The sequence below is a fragment of the Chenopodium album genome, chromosome 15 (assembly GCF_948465745.1).
Source record: "Chenopodium album chromosome 15, dcCheAlbu1.1, whole genome shotgun sequence".
Taxonomy (NCBI): Eukaryota; Viridiplantae; Streptophyta; class Magnoliopsida; order Caryophyllales; family Amaranthaceae; genus Chenopodium; species Chenopodium album.
Genome location: NC_137848.1, coordinates 46,577,223 through 46,596,026, shown reverse-complemented (window position 1 = coordinate 46,596,026; position 18,804 = coordinate 46,577,223). Strand labels below are relative to the sequence as shown.

The 18,804-nt window shown below is 30.4% G+C and overlaps 1 protein-coding gene across 2 annotated transcripts; it reads right to left on the bottom strand.

Annotated features, from left to right (window-relative positions):
* Window positions 1-7,474: 7,474 nt before the first annotated feature.
* Window positions 7,475-14,006, bottom strand: LOC145583214 (auxin efflux carrier component 4-like). 2 transcript variants are annotated; one of them, XM_081640399.1, is made up of 6 exons: window positions 12,472-14,006; window positions 11,954-12,269; window positions 11,502-11,587; window positions 9,243-9,400; window positions 8,846-8,922; window positions 7,475-8,163 (listed from the first exon to the last, which is right to left on the bottom strand). In XM_081640399.1, exons 1-6 carry the CDS (start codon window positions 13,760-13,762, stop codon window positions 8,097-8,099), a joined length of 1,995 nt encoding a protein of 664 aa, XP_081496525.1. In that variant the 5' UTR covers window positions 13,763-14,006; the 3' UTR covers window positions 7,475-8,096. The 2 variants fall into 2 exon arrangements, with proteins under 2 accessions (XP_081496525.1, XP_081496526.1); XM_081640400.1 differs by having other exon boundaries at window positions 11,954-12,251; window positions 12,472-14,005.
* Window positions 14,007-18,804: the final 4,798 nt, after the last annotated feature.

The following is an 18,804-nucleotide window of genomic DNA, read 5'->3' as shown; positions in this document are numbered from 1 at the left end:
AATACAAGACAAATTCCTACCCCAACCAATCAGTTATATGTTCACAAGGAAAAGTAATCCCTAGATAATACCAAAGGTCTCTCAAGTTATCAATGGCTTCCCTTATCACATTCAAGCATACTGTCGTGGAATAATGCAAATTAGAGATATTAAACACATTACTCTAGCTTCCTAATCATTCATTCAACTACTCTCGTGATGAACCTCAAACCCTTTTTTAATGATCTATTAAAGTCCGTTAAAATCGAACTCACGTTGCGATTAAAACAAAGGAATAATAACAATACTAATTATTTCTAATCTAGTATTGGCATAAGCACAAGCAATTAAGCATGGACAATACAAACCATTAATTAAGAATTTAAAGAATAAATCAATTATCAATTATATCAGGTTTCAACCTAACCCTAGAATAATAATCTACTTTAGCACTTGTCATGGCACGGGCGTTCCTTAGCTCACTCGTCATGGCATGAACGTGCCAACCTGAGGCAGGTCCTTGCTTCACTGTTGCGCACATAGCTCGACTTAAATCGATTATAACTTGAGATTCAAAGCTTTTGTTTGAGGCGTGTAATATATCGTTGGAAAGCTCTTGAAGCCTACTTTCCAACCCAATTAAAATCATTCCATTATCATTTATAGATCAAAATTTATTATCAATATAGTGGATGAAACTCATATTCGTCAAGACTTTCGATCATTAATATTTGCCGCTTCATTCTGTCCCAATTTCGCCTCAAACACATGAGTTAAGATCCTTGAGCGAGATAGATTCAATTCCATGATTATTATACTCGAGATTGACCAACCATAACCCATTTGCATCTAAATCACCCGAAATTCATCAAAACACACAACGGAGAATAGTACGGCACAACTTACGCAAATAATATAAGGCCATGTTCTCTTCACCTTAAAAAAATAATATTAAGTAAAAATAATTTCAGTTCAGTAAAAATAAGTTCAGTTCAGTAAAAATAAGTTCAGTTCAATAAAATTAATTTCAGTTCAATAAAAATAATTTCAGTTCAATAAAAATAAGTTCAGTTCAGTAAAATTCAGTTTTTTTAAAGAAGAATTATAATAGAAATTCAGTAAAAATAATTTCAGTTCAACAAAGATAATTTCAGTTCAGTAAAATTAATTTAAGTTCAGTAAAAAAAATTTAAGTTCAGCAAATATAATTTTGTTTCAGTAAAAATAATTTCAGTTCAGCAAAAATAAGGTGAAGAGAACGGGGCCTAAATACGCACCTTAGACCTCTAAATCTATAAGAAAATGAGTGTAGATATGCACCTAAAATGTGTACAAATTAGAAATTATCACTCATATCACATGTGTCTTCTTACAAAACTGCCTAGGAGTCCGTTATTTTGCAAATGATCCATTTATAAAATTTTTAAACGGAAGAAGTCTTATTATTATTATTATTATTATTATTATTATATGAAGCTGTGCATTGCACGGTTTGTATTTTTTTTTACCAAATAAAATACTCTACTATATATATATATTTATCTCCTAAACTTTGTGATATTCTCTTGCTTACTACTTGAATTTTTTATTTTATTTCTAAAAGTTTCATATGTGGTTGGTCACATCGTGTGGTCAGGATTACTTAGTCAGGGGTTATTCGGTTGGTCAAGGGTTACTCAATCGATCATGGGTTACTTGGAAAGTCAAGGGTTACCCGATCACTATTTTTGTATATCACATCTGGCCACACGATATGGTTAGCCACACAGAAAATGTGCTAAATTTATTATTATAATTATTATAAAATTTTAGATTTAAAATAAATTGCAATTCTTTTTTTCATTGGTTAAAATATAATATTTTTCTATATGATGCTCTATAATATCTTGAAAAACTCTCCTTTATAAAATTTTTGTAAAATTTAATTATAATGTTGGTTCCACTAATCACCCAAATAAATTATTTAATTTTATTTATGATAATTTTTAAAAATAATAATCTTATGTGTCACTCTGATAATTTTTTAATTTATTATTATAATCCTACATAGAGTTTAAAAAAACTTATCATACATGACATAATTGTATTGTAACATTTTAAAAATATTAATCCTACATGACGTTTTTTTTTATTAAATCCTTTAAACAAACTTATCTTATGTGGCATAATCCTATTGTAGCATTTTAAAAATAATAATATTATTATGGCGCTTTAATAATATTAAAAAAATTAAAATTCTATGTGGCGCTCTAAAATCTCAGGAAAAAACTCCCTTTATATATACTAGTAACACGTGAAATTCAACACCGGAGCTCCGGCGTTGACCACCCGAAAAACTCACCCAAGTACCCCTAAAAAAATAATACAACTTAAAAGGTCCTTTTTCACAACTTTTCATTTAAAAGGTCCTTTACAAAACAAAAAGTCGACCACTTAAAAGGTCCTTTTAACAAATTTCTCTATTATAAATAGATCTTATTTTAAAGAACTTTTTAAAACGAATTTTATGATGGAAATAGTACTCAGTTATAAGATATTTATTAAATTTATAATTAATTTCGTATATATGAAATATTGAAAGTACATCGATAATAAAAACACTATACAACATTTTTATCTTACAAAATTTATCCAAATTCACAAACTTAACATCCTATGTGTCACAGTCATACCTATTTGTCGCTTACGTAGCTCGGCACTTGGCGAAAATCTAGAATGTCAAGTATTGATGTCTCGTGACCTAGCTGCGAGACCGGTTTTATATATTAGTGATATGATATGATATGAAATTAGATTAGATTTGACAAGAAACCAATTCGACCCAAAAGGATACACATACATCGATCCGACATGGCTCGACCCAAACATATGATTAGACACATCTAAACAACTAGTCAAATTACACCCATTCTCGTAGCACCATTTACATAGACAATGGGTAAATTAAGGTAATGGATGCTAAAAACTACCTTCCAAGGAAGGGCACCCATCCTGCGCCATATATGGTCTGCAGCCTAGTGAGTTGTAAACACCCTTCACTTTAATTTGGTAGGGACTGTTCTTTTGTAACCACACAAACTCCCTTCCAAAGGCTCTTCTACAAAACCGTAAGAGCCAAGGGGACACTAAAGATGGTTGTCAATGTCACATTCAAGGGTATCCAATCTTTTTCTCTTTTTTTATATGCTTTGTATGTTATGAAATAAACAAATTGGTTAGACCAAACTCATCTAGGAGTCTTTTTTTTTTTTTTTGGGGGGGGGGGGGGGAATAATAATTTTGTAAAAATATTTTTTTTGAAAATATATATATATTTTTTATATATCACTTTCATAAATGGTAGAGTCCTATCTTATCATATGTCAATATATGTTGTCTACTTAATTTATTTTGTTTTCTAAGTCTCAACTCTTATGAACAATAATGGAGGCAGACCTAATATGGTTTAGAGTTACTATCATTATCAACCTAACAAATTGGAGAAGCAAAGGATGTGTAAATCTTGAGCACATGAGTGTAGTATGGGCTTCCACATGAAGATGGACCCCTTTTTAGGGCTTTTATTTCTTACGTGGATTTGTCCACAAGGTTGGACCTTGTTTTTGTTATATGTCATTGGTTTCTCATTAATGCTTTTTGGTCCTTTTTCTTTCTTTTTTTTTTTTTTTTACCAATTTTGTCCATTTACCATTTAATTTGAACATTTGCATCATATGACATATTATATGCAATCATACTAATGAGGTATTGGCCTAGTAGTTAAGACAAAGGGCCTTTGTATTAAAGGTGATCAAAATTCGTGTCAAACCTTAGCATCAAATCTCATGCTCAAACCCGCAAAAAAGTAACGAGCTTTGATAATTTTGCCGACAAAAACTCTAGTGTATAAATAAAAGTTTTTTCATTTATTAAAAATTGTTGTCCTAGCTCATCAATTGATATCACTTACAATAAGCATAAGTCGGATTTAATCAACAAATATAATTTCAGTTCAACATATAAAAAACTAGTACATGGTTAGATGGTCTAAGTCTTGGTCGTTGTTCAAGTGGATAAACATTATATATCTTCTTTCATAATTGGCATCCGATAAGGATAGTAAGAATTGTGTAAATTGAAGAAGCTCAGCTAGTGATATGAGCATAAAAAGAACAAAATACTAACATTTGATGTTTGAAATAGTGACAGAACATAAGGGTGGTAGGAACTCCTATCTCCCAATAATAATTAAAACAATGTGTAAAACTTGGTCATAAAATTGTTGAATTTTTTTTTACTATGGTAAATCTTATAAATACCCCTACAATGATGATTAATTATTGCCTATACAAATTCGTTTCTTGGCTTAGGGTTCAATACAAATCTACTAAACAATATTGCTTCTTTCTCAATTTGCTCTATTGCTGAGTTGATGTTAGTTAGTTTAGTTATTTGAGAAAGGGAGATTCTATTCTATTCTTTCGCACTCAAGCTACTATCTATGATCAAATTTTGACTACACGACTTCTATTATTTGGTTATTGGACAGGCAGAGTAGCCCAATTTAGTAGGGTTAGGTCTTTAACGGGGCTCTTATTGTGTAGGGTCAATATAAGACCAAAATATTTGTCTAATTTAATACATAAAGAAATTAGATTATGTAAAAAAGTTACATGCATATTTTTGTATTCAGACATACTTAATTATGTCTTCGTCCAACATTTATTTTAATTGATAGTTTGTTGGCCTGCCTATTATCGACCCGCTATTGACCCTATAAAATATGACCCTCTTTAACCTAAGCCACAATAAACTGCACCGACTCTGACCCGACTCGACCCTCCCAAAATCCAGGTTTGCATACAACCCCTATTGATATTCTAGGTTTAAGAATTTTTTTCGTATATCTTATTCGAATTATTTCTATACATAAGCCTTATTCTCTTGTGTATTTTGATACCCTCTATCTTTCTCGGTTTTTTTTTCTTTTTCAAATCTTCATACTTTTCTTTTTGATGTATCCATTTTTTTTTTATCTTTCTACTTTTGCTATAGAAAGTTTTCACTTTTATCACTCCTTAATCCACCACATGATTCACATAAAACTACTCTGTATGATAATACCAATGTTTCTAAATAAATTTCTCTCTCCTATCTAAAAAGTAAAAATAGGAATCTAATTTTCACTTACTACCTCATTTTATATGAACAATAAATAGGAAGATAAATTAGTTTAAAATTTTAATTACTTTGATACTCCATACTGTATAACTAGTTTAAAAAAAACGTTACCCTGGTATAATATCATTAAAACAAAACACCAAACTTGTCTTTGTGAGTTTTAAGAAAACAAGATCTCTTAAAAATTCATCAATGGCAATTCTTCTGCTATAAGATTACCTATAAAACATAACATTTATTAAATATAAACCCTTTAGATAATAAAATAATTTAAGCTCTAAATAGTAATTTAAGTTCAATGGAAAAAAAAAAAATTGATTTCAGGAAACTGATTTAACATCAATCAGTAAAAATAATTTAAATTGCTTAAATAATTTAATTTGAATAAATATCAAATGAAAAGAATATCACCTTAGTCTAAAAAAAGTTCTTGATGTGTAAGAACTATTTAGTTCCTGAGATTAAATTGGGTTAGTTGTTACGTTGTCATTCAAATGATTGTAAGAAGACGTAAAAACTATTTGGTTTCAAGGATTAAATTGGATTAATTATTATGTTGTCATTCAAATAATTGTAAGAAGGGTCCCATTCATTAAAATAGTTTTCATCATAACCTTTAGCTAGAAAGATTTTTTTTTTTAGCTCAATCAATTGTTGTGATTACAAAAAAAAAAAAAAAAAATGTGGCTAAATATAACCTATTATTAGGTCTAAGCTTAGGGCCTGTTCACATTTACTTAATTTCAGTTCAGTTCAGCTCCAATCAGTTCCAATCAGTTCAGTTCAGTTCAGTTCAGTTCAGCTCTTAATTTCCCTCTCACATAAAATATTCATTTTAGCTCAATTCAGTTCAGTTCAGTTCCAATCAGTTCAGTTCAGCTCCAATCAGTTCAGTTCAGCTCAATTCAGTTAATATGAACAGGCCCTTAGTCATGTTTTCAAATGAGATATAGGGCGTTGCTTAGTTAGTACAAGTACAATTTAGGTTGCACAAGTGTTCATCAAAGGTATAAGTGTGTTGCATTTCCCTCAAAACATAAAATTGAAACGTTCTTTAGTTTCTTTGATTAGTTTGTATTTTATTGAAGAGGGCAGAGTTTAGTAAGGGCAAATGACCAAAGCATACTTTTTAAAAAACAAATTTACCAAATTAAAATTATTGGTTATGGTAGGCAGGGCTAGCCGCACCTAAAATTATTAAAGTTCTTGTTTATAGGTAATTAATATGATGTTTATTAAAGCAAACAATGCCTATAGAGGTTAAGGGTTTTTTTTTTTTTTTTTTTTTTTTTTTTTTTAATTTTAGCAAGAGATTGGAGATTAAACCTTACCCCTCACCCCTTCGTCCTAAATTTTTGTGGCCCAATAACTGTCACTGATGGTCATACATATTCTCCTTTTTTTTTTTAACCATAGTTATGACTTCCTTTGTTTGATTGACCTTATTCAAATCTGTCTTAGCTTTAACTTTTCACTTGGAACCATATCAGTTGCTTTTCATATCAATAAAGTGAATAATGATAGGTTTCTTTGGAGCTACAATATATATTATCATCTTGTTTATTTTCTGCATGCCAACATTTTTAGGGTTCAACTTTGGCTAATAAATCCTTCAAAGTTTTTCATCAATTAATCTACAGGAATCAAATAAGCATACAACAACCTCAACCAAGGACAAAGTTGTCTTTCCACCAACAAATTAAAGTACTAATAACATATCACCTTTTCTAGCAGGACACTAGGAAAAATACTTCATTGTATTCACTTTTGAAAGTCAACTTTATAAGCCAACAAGGTTATCCAGTCTCTCACGGCTCATTAGGTACAAAATTATTACTCCATATTTGATTCCCACAACTCATTTAGTATGAATTAATATATATTTAGAATCATAACATTTATGGTAATTTTATTAAATTTGTATACAATTCAACGTTAAACGTCTCTTACAAACTAAATGTTCATTATTCCATTACATGTCTTCGACCAAGATTTTATTTCAATTGATAAATAACAAAAAGCTTGCATTATTGTGCGCATAAATAGTTGGAGTAATATGGTACACATGCACTGCCCTAAAAATAGAAACTATTTAAAACACACGATACTTTGTCAGAGAAGCATGAACCGCAAATATTGTTGACATGATATACAACTAGAAAGTAGAATCTAACCTTACAAGTTAAAATAGACAAACATCATAAAATATTCTACAATGACAACTTCTTTACTCTTTGATAAAAAGATCCGAAGACTACAACCATTTAATTTTTTTTCAAATTAATTAGAAAAACAAAAAACAAAAAAAAAAACAAAAAAAAAAAAAACACTTGCATTTACAAATCAAAATTTACATTTCATCTCTTCATCAATACAATACTAGTATACTACAAACGGAATACTAACCTTAAATCAAAAAAAAAAAATTCTAAATAGCAATCCACGTTGCTACTGCTATTAATAATATTAATATTCCGTAATAGTTTAAATAAACTACTAATTAACAATATATAAAAATTGGGGACCCACAACTATCCCTATTTTCCTCTCTTTTGCCTGCTTTTTCCCAAACTTTTAATTAAAAATTTGAGATTACAAATTTTTTTTGGGGTGGTCTAAAGTTTGTGGGAGCATGATCCTCAAATTAGGCAGCAAATTCCTTCAATAAGTCAAATATCTTTACCTCTAACAACCAATCACCTTGATTTGCTTGGCGAATGTGAATTAGTAGTTTCACTTTTCCAATATCCCAATTAGACCATTGTAGTCTTGAGAGTTGAGAGTATCTTGAAAGTGGGAAAATTTTTGTACCCTTTTTTTTAGGGCACCCAATAACATCCAAACACCTTGGACTTTTGGAATTAATTAACTTCTTCTCCCCAAAATTGATGGATAACTTCGACGTAGTAATAAGCTTAATTAGCTTAATCTCATTCTTTGGTGAAGAAAAAGAATTTTTATAACCCTAATAGGATGTAGTAGACCAAGGTAATTGGTAGCGCTATCAACATCCCAAAGATCACGCTGTGCACAACAATTGAAACATCAAATGTTAGAACTTTTTACAACAATTTATACATAGTCATCTAGTAAAAGTCGATCTGGCTAATTCTAATTTGTCAAACAAAGTTAATTTATACATAATCACATATAGTGAAACTTAAAAAATAAAAAAAATAAAAAAAACCTTATTATGCGTAATAGCTATATTCAATGTTAATTGGTCACTTAAAATATTAATGGACTGTCACTTGTCAATTTGAAATCCAACACAATATTATTGGTTAATCTGTTTTTAATTAGCAATACAATAATCTTCAAGAAGAATACTTATATGAGAATAAATTAAAGAAAGCATTACTATAATCTATAGACAACAACTCTAATGTTACATAGCACAAAAGGTTATTGGCATTAATTGTCATTATTTATAAGATAAGATTCATGTAACATAGATTATAATTACTTTTGATTATTTAATTATGAAAAAAAAATCAACTTTTCACGTGTAGTAAAGTATAATGCAACATGATGAAACGCAATTGATAGTCATTAAAGTTTGCCGTTCTTTTGTTTAGCAAATTGCATCTGGTTAGGCACGTAAGCACGTTACAATTCATATTACATATAAAGTTTAATTTTTTCAATTAAAAAAATTCATAATATATTAAGTTAAATAAAGAAATAGCTTTAGAAATGTACTTACGCAGTGCTCAGAATGGCTGGATGATTGTTGTATTCTTTGGCAAAAACAAACGGGACAATCCCTTGAGGAAGTGCTGCCTGTATTTTATATATAAAAATATTATAAGTTAGTATAAATTTTATGTACTCCGTACCAAGTTATTCATGTTGCAAAATAAGTCATCATTTTATATGACTGAGTGTGTTCTATTCACTTGAAATTATCTAAAATAATTTATTATTAAACTTGATAGTTAGTGATTATTACGTACTTATTTAAATTGATTAGTCTCGATTAGACCTAATTAACGTTGAGATTTAATTTTTTTAAGGTTAACAAAAACTACTGTCAATATTCATATTTGTTAAAAAAATTTATTTATTGGGTTGCCAAGTAAGTTAAAAATATGCGTACAAACCTGAACAATGGCAATTCGAAGAAGATCACCCCTTAAACCAATAGCAATGGCAGCCACCGCCATTACCGCCGGACCGGTAAGAAATCTCACAGCCATAGCAAAGGTGGCAACTTTATTCCCACATGCAATCATCTTTGGTTGTAGAGCCATGAACAAACCTTTCAAAAGTTTCCATTTATACGAAAGAAAACAATTATTCTCTAGTCATAAATCATAGTAGTACAACAGGTATAAGTGTAACAAATTATGCATCCTACTCATATTAGCATCCACCAATATAATTTGCAGAAAATATACAACACAAAAACATGAGATAAGGTTTTAATTGTTAGTAAGACCTAATGGCCTTCATGCTAGGACCACAAACCTATGCAGCACAAAGGTAATGGTCCTACTTTTTTGTACATACGTCAGTCCATTACTAACCACAACTCTAAATCATATCAATGGGACTTTTGACATTGTTGCCGAATTTTTAGTATTATTTATCATTTCATATCGATTGATATGAGAGAGGTTCTTATCTTATAAGATCGATCTTTCATCTACAGAGTAGTATTTATCTAAAAAAATTAGCTCAAGCCTAATGATTCATTTACTCTTTTATGTAATATATCAAGTACAATCTTAGTAATATACGAAAAATGTGTAATTAATGTGAGCTAACAACTAACTAACTAACATTCTAGTTCAACCAATTATGAAATTATAACAAAAGGACATACATATAATGTATTAGTATTAAAATAGGTGATTTGACAACGATATAGAGAAATTGTATTCCAATAGTTAATACTCCATATCCTTTCATGATATGATATATGGAAAATGATATATATACTTCTAAGAACTATGTATAAGAAGTTAAAAAAGGAAATAATGGAGAAAGATTAACATTAATTACACCGAACTGTGCGTGATTTTGTCACGAATTCCCAACTTAATTCCATTTTAGAAAGTATATTTAATACTTATATATAGCCCTAAAGATTACATATATCATTACCCATGATTTATTTAAGGCTTTTAAGAATAATTTACCATACAAATTTATTAGGTGTTCTTAAAAATTGATGAAAAATTTTTAATACGTTGATTGCATTTCTTAGACATTGCATTAAATGATGATGAGAAAAATAATGGTAATTGTAAATTATGTTAATCGATTAAATGACGAAATTTAAGAAGACTTTTACAGCACTAAAAAAAGATAATCTCAAAAGAATTTAGCTTAGGGTATAATGTTGTATGACTTAACAATGAACATATATATCTTCAAATAAAATCTATCTTCTTTTGCCAAAAAAAAAAAAAAAAAAAAAAATTGTATCTTCTGTTTTATGTTTAGCAAAATCCTTTTCAAAATACGACACAATATTCAAAGTAATAATATGTTTGCTTCAAATCTAACGACAATGGATTCCTCAACTATGTGTCATCTCATTAATATGAAGCACATTTGTCCCTTTATCTAATGATAAAGATCATGTTACAGACTTTAAAGTCCAACTAGTATGGGTTTAAAATAAAAGAAAAATGATGTATAATACAACTGTATATAATCAATTTTTAATAGGAGATTTATTAGAAATTCGTGAATGTAATATATATTTCTAAATTAATATAGTTCATTCTAATAACTGTATAAAATACATGTTTATATAAAACACGATATATACTATCGATATTTCAATCGGAGTAACTAATTAACTAGCTAACATAAAATCAAACAGTAATTTCCAACATTAGCCAGCTTATGGAGAATAATTAACCCTAAGGCCCTAACAAACAAAGATACTATCAACAAGTCCAGATGCTAGATTAGGACAACCATAATCAAAGAAGTTAAGGGAGAAGAGAGAACACTTTAGTAAAAGCAAAAGCACCGAAAAAAGGGGACATAGTTGGAGCATATGGTTAAATGTCAGCTTTGCAACAGTGTCCAAATAAAATTAACATAAAGAAGAACTAGTAGTTATCGATCAATGTCCTATTTAATTCAACTTATTTTATCTAAATTTATCTAATTTTAAATTATAAACGGATTCTAAGCTTTTTTATAATAAAGAAGGTGGACATAAAAGCGAAAAACCATCCCAAATAATTGCAATTGATTGAAATAAAAAAAAGAGAATTTTAAAAATATTATATTTATATAATTTGGTGTTCTAGCAAATGGACCTACATGATCGGTTAAGAAACATAGCACATGGGAAATTGGGAAGCATCAACCAGAAACGTTATGGGAGTATAACTCACCTAAGCTGAACATAGCCATACCAAGTCCAGCATCTGAAAGTATTGAGATTGATTTCTCTATTATTATCGGCATTTTCACATGAAACCTGCATTTGTAACCAAACATTCATTAAACTTTTTAGGTATACAATTCATTAACAAACAAAAGCAGACAAACAAACAACACCTACTTCATATGTTCGGATTTAATTGTTACTTTATACGTTGTTGTTAGTTCTGATTAAACCAGCAATGTGACTATTAAATCTTGATAGAATGATCGACGGTCAATTTTAGTGTAACATAAAATATAAAATAAGTTTAATAGTAATTTGTTAATCAATATAACCGTTATAATTGAGAGAGTGTAATTGTAGAGCATGCAACACTTTCTAAAAAGGCGAAAACCAAAAAGGTTACCAGAACATTATTTCTTTGGCTAAATTTTCTTTGGTAGGGTCCAATTAACTTACCGAAAAGAAACCAATGACCAAATTAGGCCGATTAGACTTGAATACGTGTTGGGATTTCTAATCAATTTTCTCCAAACCATGATTAAGATTAATCTTGTCATTACACTAGCCGGAGGCATGTGTTTAGCACCACCTAATTCCTCCGCTCCCGCCACTGCTTTCGGTTGTAACTCTGCCGCCGAACTCGACCCTAGCTTATTTATCCCCGCCATCGGTATCGCCCCGTCCTTTTCTCTCTCCTCTTCTCCACCTGTAAAGCTGAAATCCTCCCTTGCAAATTCCTCACTTTTCCTAAGCCCTGAAATCAATAATGGGGCTGTTTTTTGGAATTTATATATACATTTACATATTCAATAATAATTTTCTAAAGCTGTTTAATTATTTTCCATACATCAGCAGTCAAATTTGAGTATAAAATAAACTAAAGTGGTATTTTGTAACATGATTGGTTGGAAATTTATGACAAAATCCCGTAGAGCAGCGGAATATATATACTTAAATTAATGAAGAAAGTGTACCTTTTGTTTCACCATTTTGTGGCTGATCAGAAACCAACATCCGGATTTCCTTAGCACCTTGATCAGAGCGACCAGATTGATCAGGAGTGCCGAAATCATTACTTCCAAAAACGTGGAGCCCACCAACCTCTGAAACAGGAGAAGCACTAGAGCTCCACACGAACATGTGAAGCTCTTTAGCATCATGGCTCAATTTGCTTTGGTGGTGTCCTTGTCCTTGTCCGGGCTGCGCTTGTTGTTGCGGGCCCGGCTTTTCTTGATTCTTTCCACCACTTTTATTACCACCACCGGTGCCATTGACAAACTCTGGATTCGGCGCTGGGTAAGACCCAGTAGCCGAATTCGGAGGATTAGTACCGGGAGCTACAGTTGTAGTAGCTCCTGGGTAGAACCCGAACCTTGGAGAAGCGTTTGGGTTCTCATCGAAATTGGAAGGACGAGGGGTAGGTCCTCGTGAGGATTGTACTGAGTATAAGTCGGCAGGCCCGAAATTCGAGAGCCTGCCACCAAATCCTTGGTATCCCATCATAGAATAAAAATCCGAGGTATTGAAATTCGACCCTCTAGGGGTCGGATTTCTAGAGGAGCTGAGACTGTAAATCTCAGCTCCTGTTAAATTAGACGGTCTCGGTGTCATACCAGACAGAGACCGTCTAGAGGCATTAGACTTCCTCACCACAACATGGAGTTTTCCGTCTTGTCCAAGCTCAGCATCTGTCTCTAGGAAGTCCCGGCCGTCTAACGACACGACATCGGAATCGACTTTGAAGGATACTATAGATGCTGCAGTCTCGGGAAATTGTTCCATGATAAGAATCTTTGCCCCACGGTACTCAAACAAGAACAATAAAAGCGTGTACCAAATAATACACTGCAACACAACCACCTGAACCATAAGACTACCCGAATACGGCCCGTACATAGCAATGAGGAGCGGGATACCCATAACAAGGGTGTTAGGAAGCGTGGAAAGAGAAAAGATCGTTATCATCCACTCGAGGCTGCCGTTTCGAGTAAGGTTAGTCCAAAGGGCTAATAACACAAGCATGATCACTTTTTGTAGAGTGTCGGCTGCTATGAAATGAAGGTTCATCTCCCACGGATTATTAGTAGAGATGAAATGAAAGGAAAGGAGAGGCACAGCAAAGATGGCCACGAAACGGTTGATCCCGGAACATTGGTCCGGGGAGAAGATCTTCCACCACCGGACCGAGCCGTAAGCTAATATCATAGCCACATACAACGGCACCATGGCCGCCAACACAGTATAGAGGTCGTGCCACGAAATCATCTCTAATCAAATTTCAAAGTAAGAGCAATGAATAAAGAGGTTTCGTGTCAAGTGATGAACGAAAACCGTTAGGTAACTAACTAGCAAGAGTTGCTAGCTTAGCTAGCAAAAGGATGAAGATATGTGACTACTAGTTTTAGTAAAGGAACTATAGTGTTAAAAAGAGAGAAATAAAGAGAGATGGAAGAGTGTGAGTTAACTTTACTCTTTGTTTGGTGTTTAGATTATAATAGTTGAATATATAAACTTAGTGCAGTTTATATAACGAGAAAGGATAAGGTGCAGTGGGTGGGTAAATGGGGCCCCGAATTATTGTTTTTACAAGTACGGATTACTATCACTTGTTAGTTGTAATCACTTATTTGAAAGAAAAAAAAAGGTTGATTTAGCACTAAGATTGTTTTTACAGCACGGTAAAAAGTTAGGGACATGAAATTATTTTTTTTTTTTTGAGTTTTTTTTTGTATTATTAGCACTGTTGTTTTCGTGCTAATGAAGTTTAGATATGGCTTGGAGTTGAGAATTTTCGGTTTCCAGGCAATATGTATGTATGTGTTTTCTAAACTCGAGTTGTTTTCGTGTTATATAGGTAAAAAGGAGGAAAGGGGTAAACTAGAAGAAGTGGCATAATAGAAGAATTTGTAGATTCGGAGTTTGGCAGAGTGATATGCACTTGATTGATTGGATTTTAGTATATTGCCTTGATCTCTTTGACTTGATTATAAGGTGGAGGACAATTTAACCTCTATAATATGCTTGCTTGTTTTTGGATATTTTGGTAGGTTGCACTAGAGGAATAAACTATCAAAATTATATTGTATTAATTATGGATCATAATTATCAAGCAATCAAGCTAGGCTTGACGTAGTGGAAATTTTTGCATCTTACAATAATGAAGTTGTGGGATCAAATTCTACTAAAGGTTCTTGGGGGTGAGGATTTCCTTATCCTTCTCCCCACATCTAATAGGTCTACTCCGCTAGCTCGCACTAGGTTAAATAGTGCAAGATTTTAACACAGTTACACCTTCTTTTTTACCTGAAAAAAAAAATCATATAATTGAGTTTTTACAATCATGATAATGTAAAAATAGTGAACAATTGTTAGGATGACTACAAAAGTTTTTCAACCACTATAATGTTTTGATCAAGATTTAATTTTTTGTACTATATAAAGTGATGAGAACATTCGATTCAACAAATAATTTCAAGTAAAAAGTATTGCATGTGCCAAAATACGATATTTAGTTATTTCTTTCATTCACTTTAGGTAGCAACGTTTTGATTGTCGTTCATGCAATGAACAATTAAAATACTTCATATATCTAATTTTATATAAAGAAAAATTGGATATTATGAAATAAATATTAAAACAAAGCAAACAAATTCTCAAATGACTATATTTTTTCGAATATATTATTTATTAAAGGTAGTCAAACGAAATTATGTTTATAATGCGAAATTTAAACAATGCAATTAAAAATTAACGGAGGAAGTATTATATGAATACTATTTTCAATCCTTTTTGTTTGTCTTATTTTAAATCTTCAATTTGAAAGTGAACATTTTTAAGTATGAAATAACTTTAATAAATACAAGAAAAAACATTCTCATGTGGAATATTGTTAGATATATATGACATGTAGCTTCAAATTATAGTTTCCTACTCCTTCTATATATTCTTTTTTTATTGTTAAATTTTGACTTTTGTTTTCAATTTTTACAAAACATAAGGATGCCCTATCGTAAAGATCAAATTCATATTATATATATATATATATATATATATATATATATATATATATATATATATATATATATATATAGGATGTTATTCGATTTATCTTGAGATAAATTTTACGGAGTAAAGACTAAAGATATAAAATATTTACAATTATCTAATAGAACATAATGTTCGTGATCATGATCACAGATGTGCTTGAAAATCGTAAAAGTTAAAAAATGTAACAACTAAAAGTATTAGAGGACATAAGCTTTTACAACACATAGTTGAAGATATTGATGTTTAGTCATTTAGATTTGTGCACTAAAGAACTAACATATAGGTAAATGAAACAAATAAAAGGTAGTTTTTTCCCTCCAAAAGATAAACCTTAATATTTTTACATTCTTTATTGATCATTCTAATTTTCACTAGAAAACCTTATGGAAAGATTTATTATTCATTTTCCCTTCTGTCTGTTGAAATTTCAAGATTTATTATTCATTTTCCCTTTTTTTTTTTTGTTAAATTTTCATGACTTCTCATAATAGACTTCTATCAAAAAAGATTGCATGAGCTAGAAGATCAGATTTCCGATCTTGTACCTTGATTTAATCCAGTTTCTCTTGAACCTTGATCATAGCCATGTATTTAAACTTTAAATGTGTGTTCCAATATTGCGATTCTTCTTTAAGTTGTTACAGCAACAACACCAGCCTGTTAGTTTGTAGAAAGAGGAGGATGATGTTAATTTTTTTGATTTTTTTTTTTTAGTTGAAGAAATTATTTATTTTTGTAACACTAAAATTTTAAAAAGAGGCTTTTTTTTTTTGCCATTTTTATTATTTTTAAATTTAGAGGTAAAATTATTAATCATTGGATAAAATTACTCCTTACAAATGAAAGGATTTAAGCGCTACAATTTGTATGTAATTACTTGTAAAAAATTCTTCTGAAAATAGTTATTAGAGATTTCATAATCATTTGATGACACAAAATGAATCCAACGAATCAAAGTACATGGCTATGATTTAAGTTCTAGAGAAACTGAATTAAATCAAGATACTTAATTAGATACATGTACATATCATTCATCAAGAAGATAAGTACATCTCAAAATTGGAACACATACACATTTACTTAAATTAAAAATAGTTCAAATTATATATATATATATATAATTAAAAAAAAAGTTTCAAAATAAGCTTTATAGTAAAATTCTTGTGTACTTATAATTTTTGTTTCATTAGAGAGTTCAAAATAAGCTTTATAGTAAGATTTATTTATCATATTTTTATAAGATTAACTTAAAATTCCGTACTACTATAGAATCACCAAAATATGGGCTACCTGTTAAAAGTCTATAACATGTGACATCTTGGTTTGAAAGAAGAAACTTATTCATAATTATAATACTTCATCGGCTCCTTTTTATACTATTAACTTTCTACGAAGTATTATTCTCTCTATTCATATACTTATATGTTTTACTCCCTTTTACCTTTATTTTTTGATGAAACTTATTTCTCACTTTTGCCTTCCTTAAATACTTCCTTTATTTTCATTTATTTGCAACACTTCTCGTTTCACTCCTGTCAATTACCCTTTTAATTAGCAGATGTAAAAATTTGATATTATGAAAATAACAAAGTATATAAACAGTGTAAAAGTCAAAATATTGTATTCTCTCGGTGTTTAAATAAATAAAATATTTTCTTTTTCCTGCCGTATTTAAATAAATGAAACGTTTCTTTTTTTAGTAACTTCTCTCTATTTTTTTAATAATATTCTCTCTATTTTCTCAACCTTAAACGTTTAAATAAATAAAACGTTTCTTTTTTTAGTAACTAATGGTCTCCACAAAACCCTTCACTCTCTTCTCTTTCATCAACTTATACCCCACTACCTATTATTTTAAAAAAAATTCAACCAGCCTTCCTAAAACTCTGTAAAAGTCAAAACGTTTTTTTTTTTTTTTTTTTTTTTTTTAACATGGAGAGAGTAAGTAATACGAAAAAAAAATACTAAACAAGATAATTTTATTTTTTAATTTTTTTAAAAAAAAAATGATACGAGTAGCTATTTTTCTTTCTAGTAAAAGTGTTTGATCCACTACAATATGGACATAGTTTGGATCACTCATCAGTTTTGTCAATTTGGACTATCATAATACTCCCTCCGTTTTTAAATACTTGCTCTACTTTTCTTTTCCGTCCGTTTTTAAATACTTGTTCTATTTTCTTATTTGGAAATCTTTTACAATTTTTAATTAATTTCTCTCACTTAGTAAACCCACCATTAATCATATTGTATTAATTTCATGTTCTTTCTCCTCCAATTCTCTCCACTACTTTTACTTTTTACAATTTGTTTTTCTTCTACCTACCCTTGAGAAATAGAGCAAGTATTTAAAAACGGAGGGAGTACAATTTACACCCTTGCATTCTATGGGTGTTCATATATCTGTTCGGACCGAAAAAATGGACCGGACCACCTCGGACCGACCCTGACCAAATTTATCGGTCCGGTCTTCGGGTCTAGAAATTTTTTTTTCCGGTCTGGTCCAAAACGCTATAAAAACCGATCTTGGACCGGACTGATTTTTTTATTAAAAATCTGCGTGAAACCTTAAATAATGGTTAAGATTATCCTTAATAAGCTTAGAAAACTTTAAATTTATGAGTTTTTTTGTACTAAATATACCAAAAAAAAAAGACGTTAAAGTTTAGATTTTCCTTTACTTTTTTCGAATTTTCCATAAAAATAATAATAAAAAAAATAGAATTCTTTTAAAAAATTCTTAAATCGGTCCAAAACGGTCCGATCTGGGTTAGGTCCTAGCTTAATCGGTCCGGTCTTCGGTTCGTAAAATTCTAATTTTTGATTTTCGGTCCGATCTTGGACTGATGAACAGCCCTAATTGCATTCCATTTCGTACTGTGTTGAAACTTTATAGTCCAACAACTCTAACTTTGCAGACTAAACAAATAAAAGCTCAACCCAATCTACAATGGGTAGGCGCGTGGAGGCCCATTACTTCACTCTTCTCAATTATGTGTTCTCTAATATTCCGTACATAACACTACCTTATGCAAATACTAATTAAATTAATCAAGGTATACTGGCCATCCTAAAATGATGTTACAGAGTACTATTTTGACTTTATAAAAACGTACATTTGACTTCAATATCTTTGATTTATATTTATAAAAATTACTGTATAAAAATTTTATATAACAGACTACACATTAAGATGAATCTAACATATTGTACATGACTATTTTTTATACTATCTTTTTATACGTTAATGAGATTTTTGG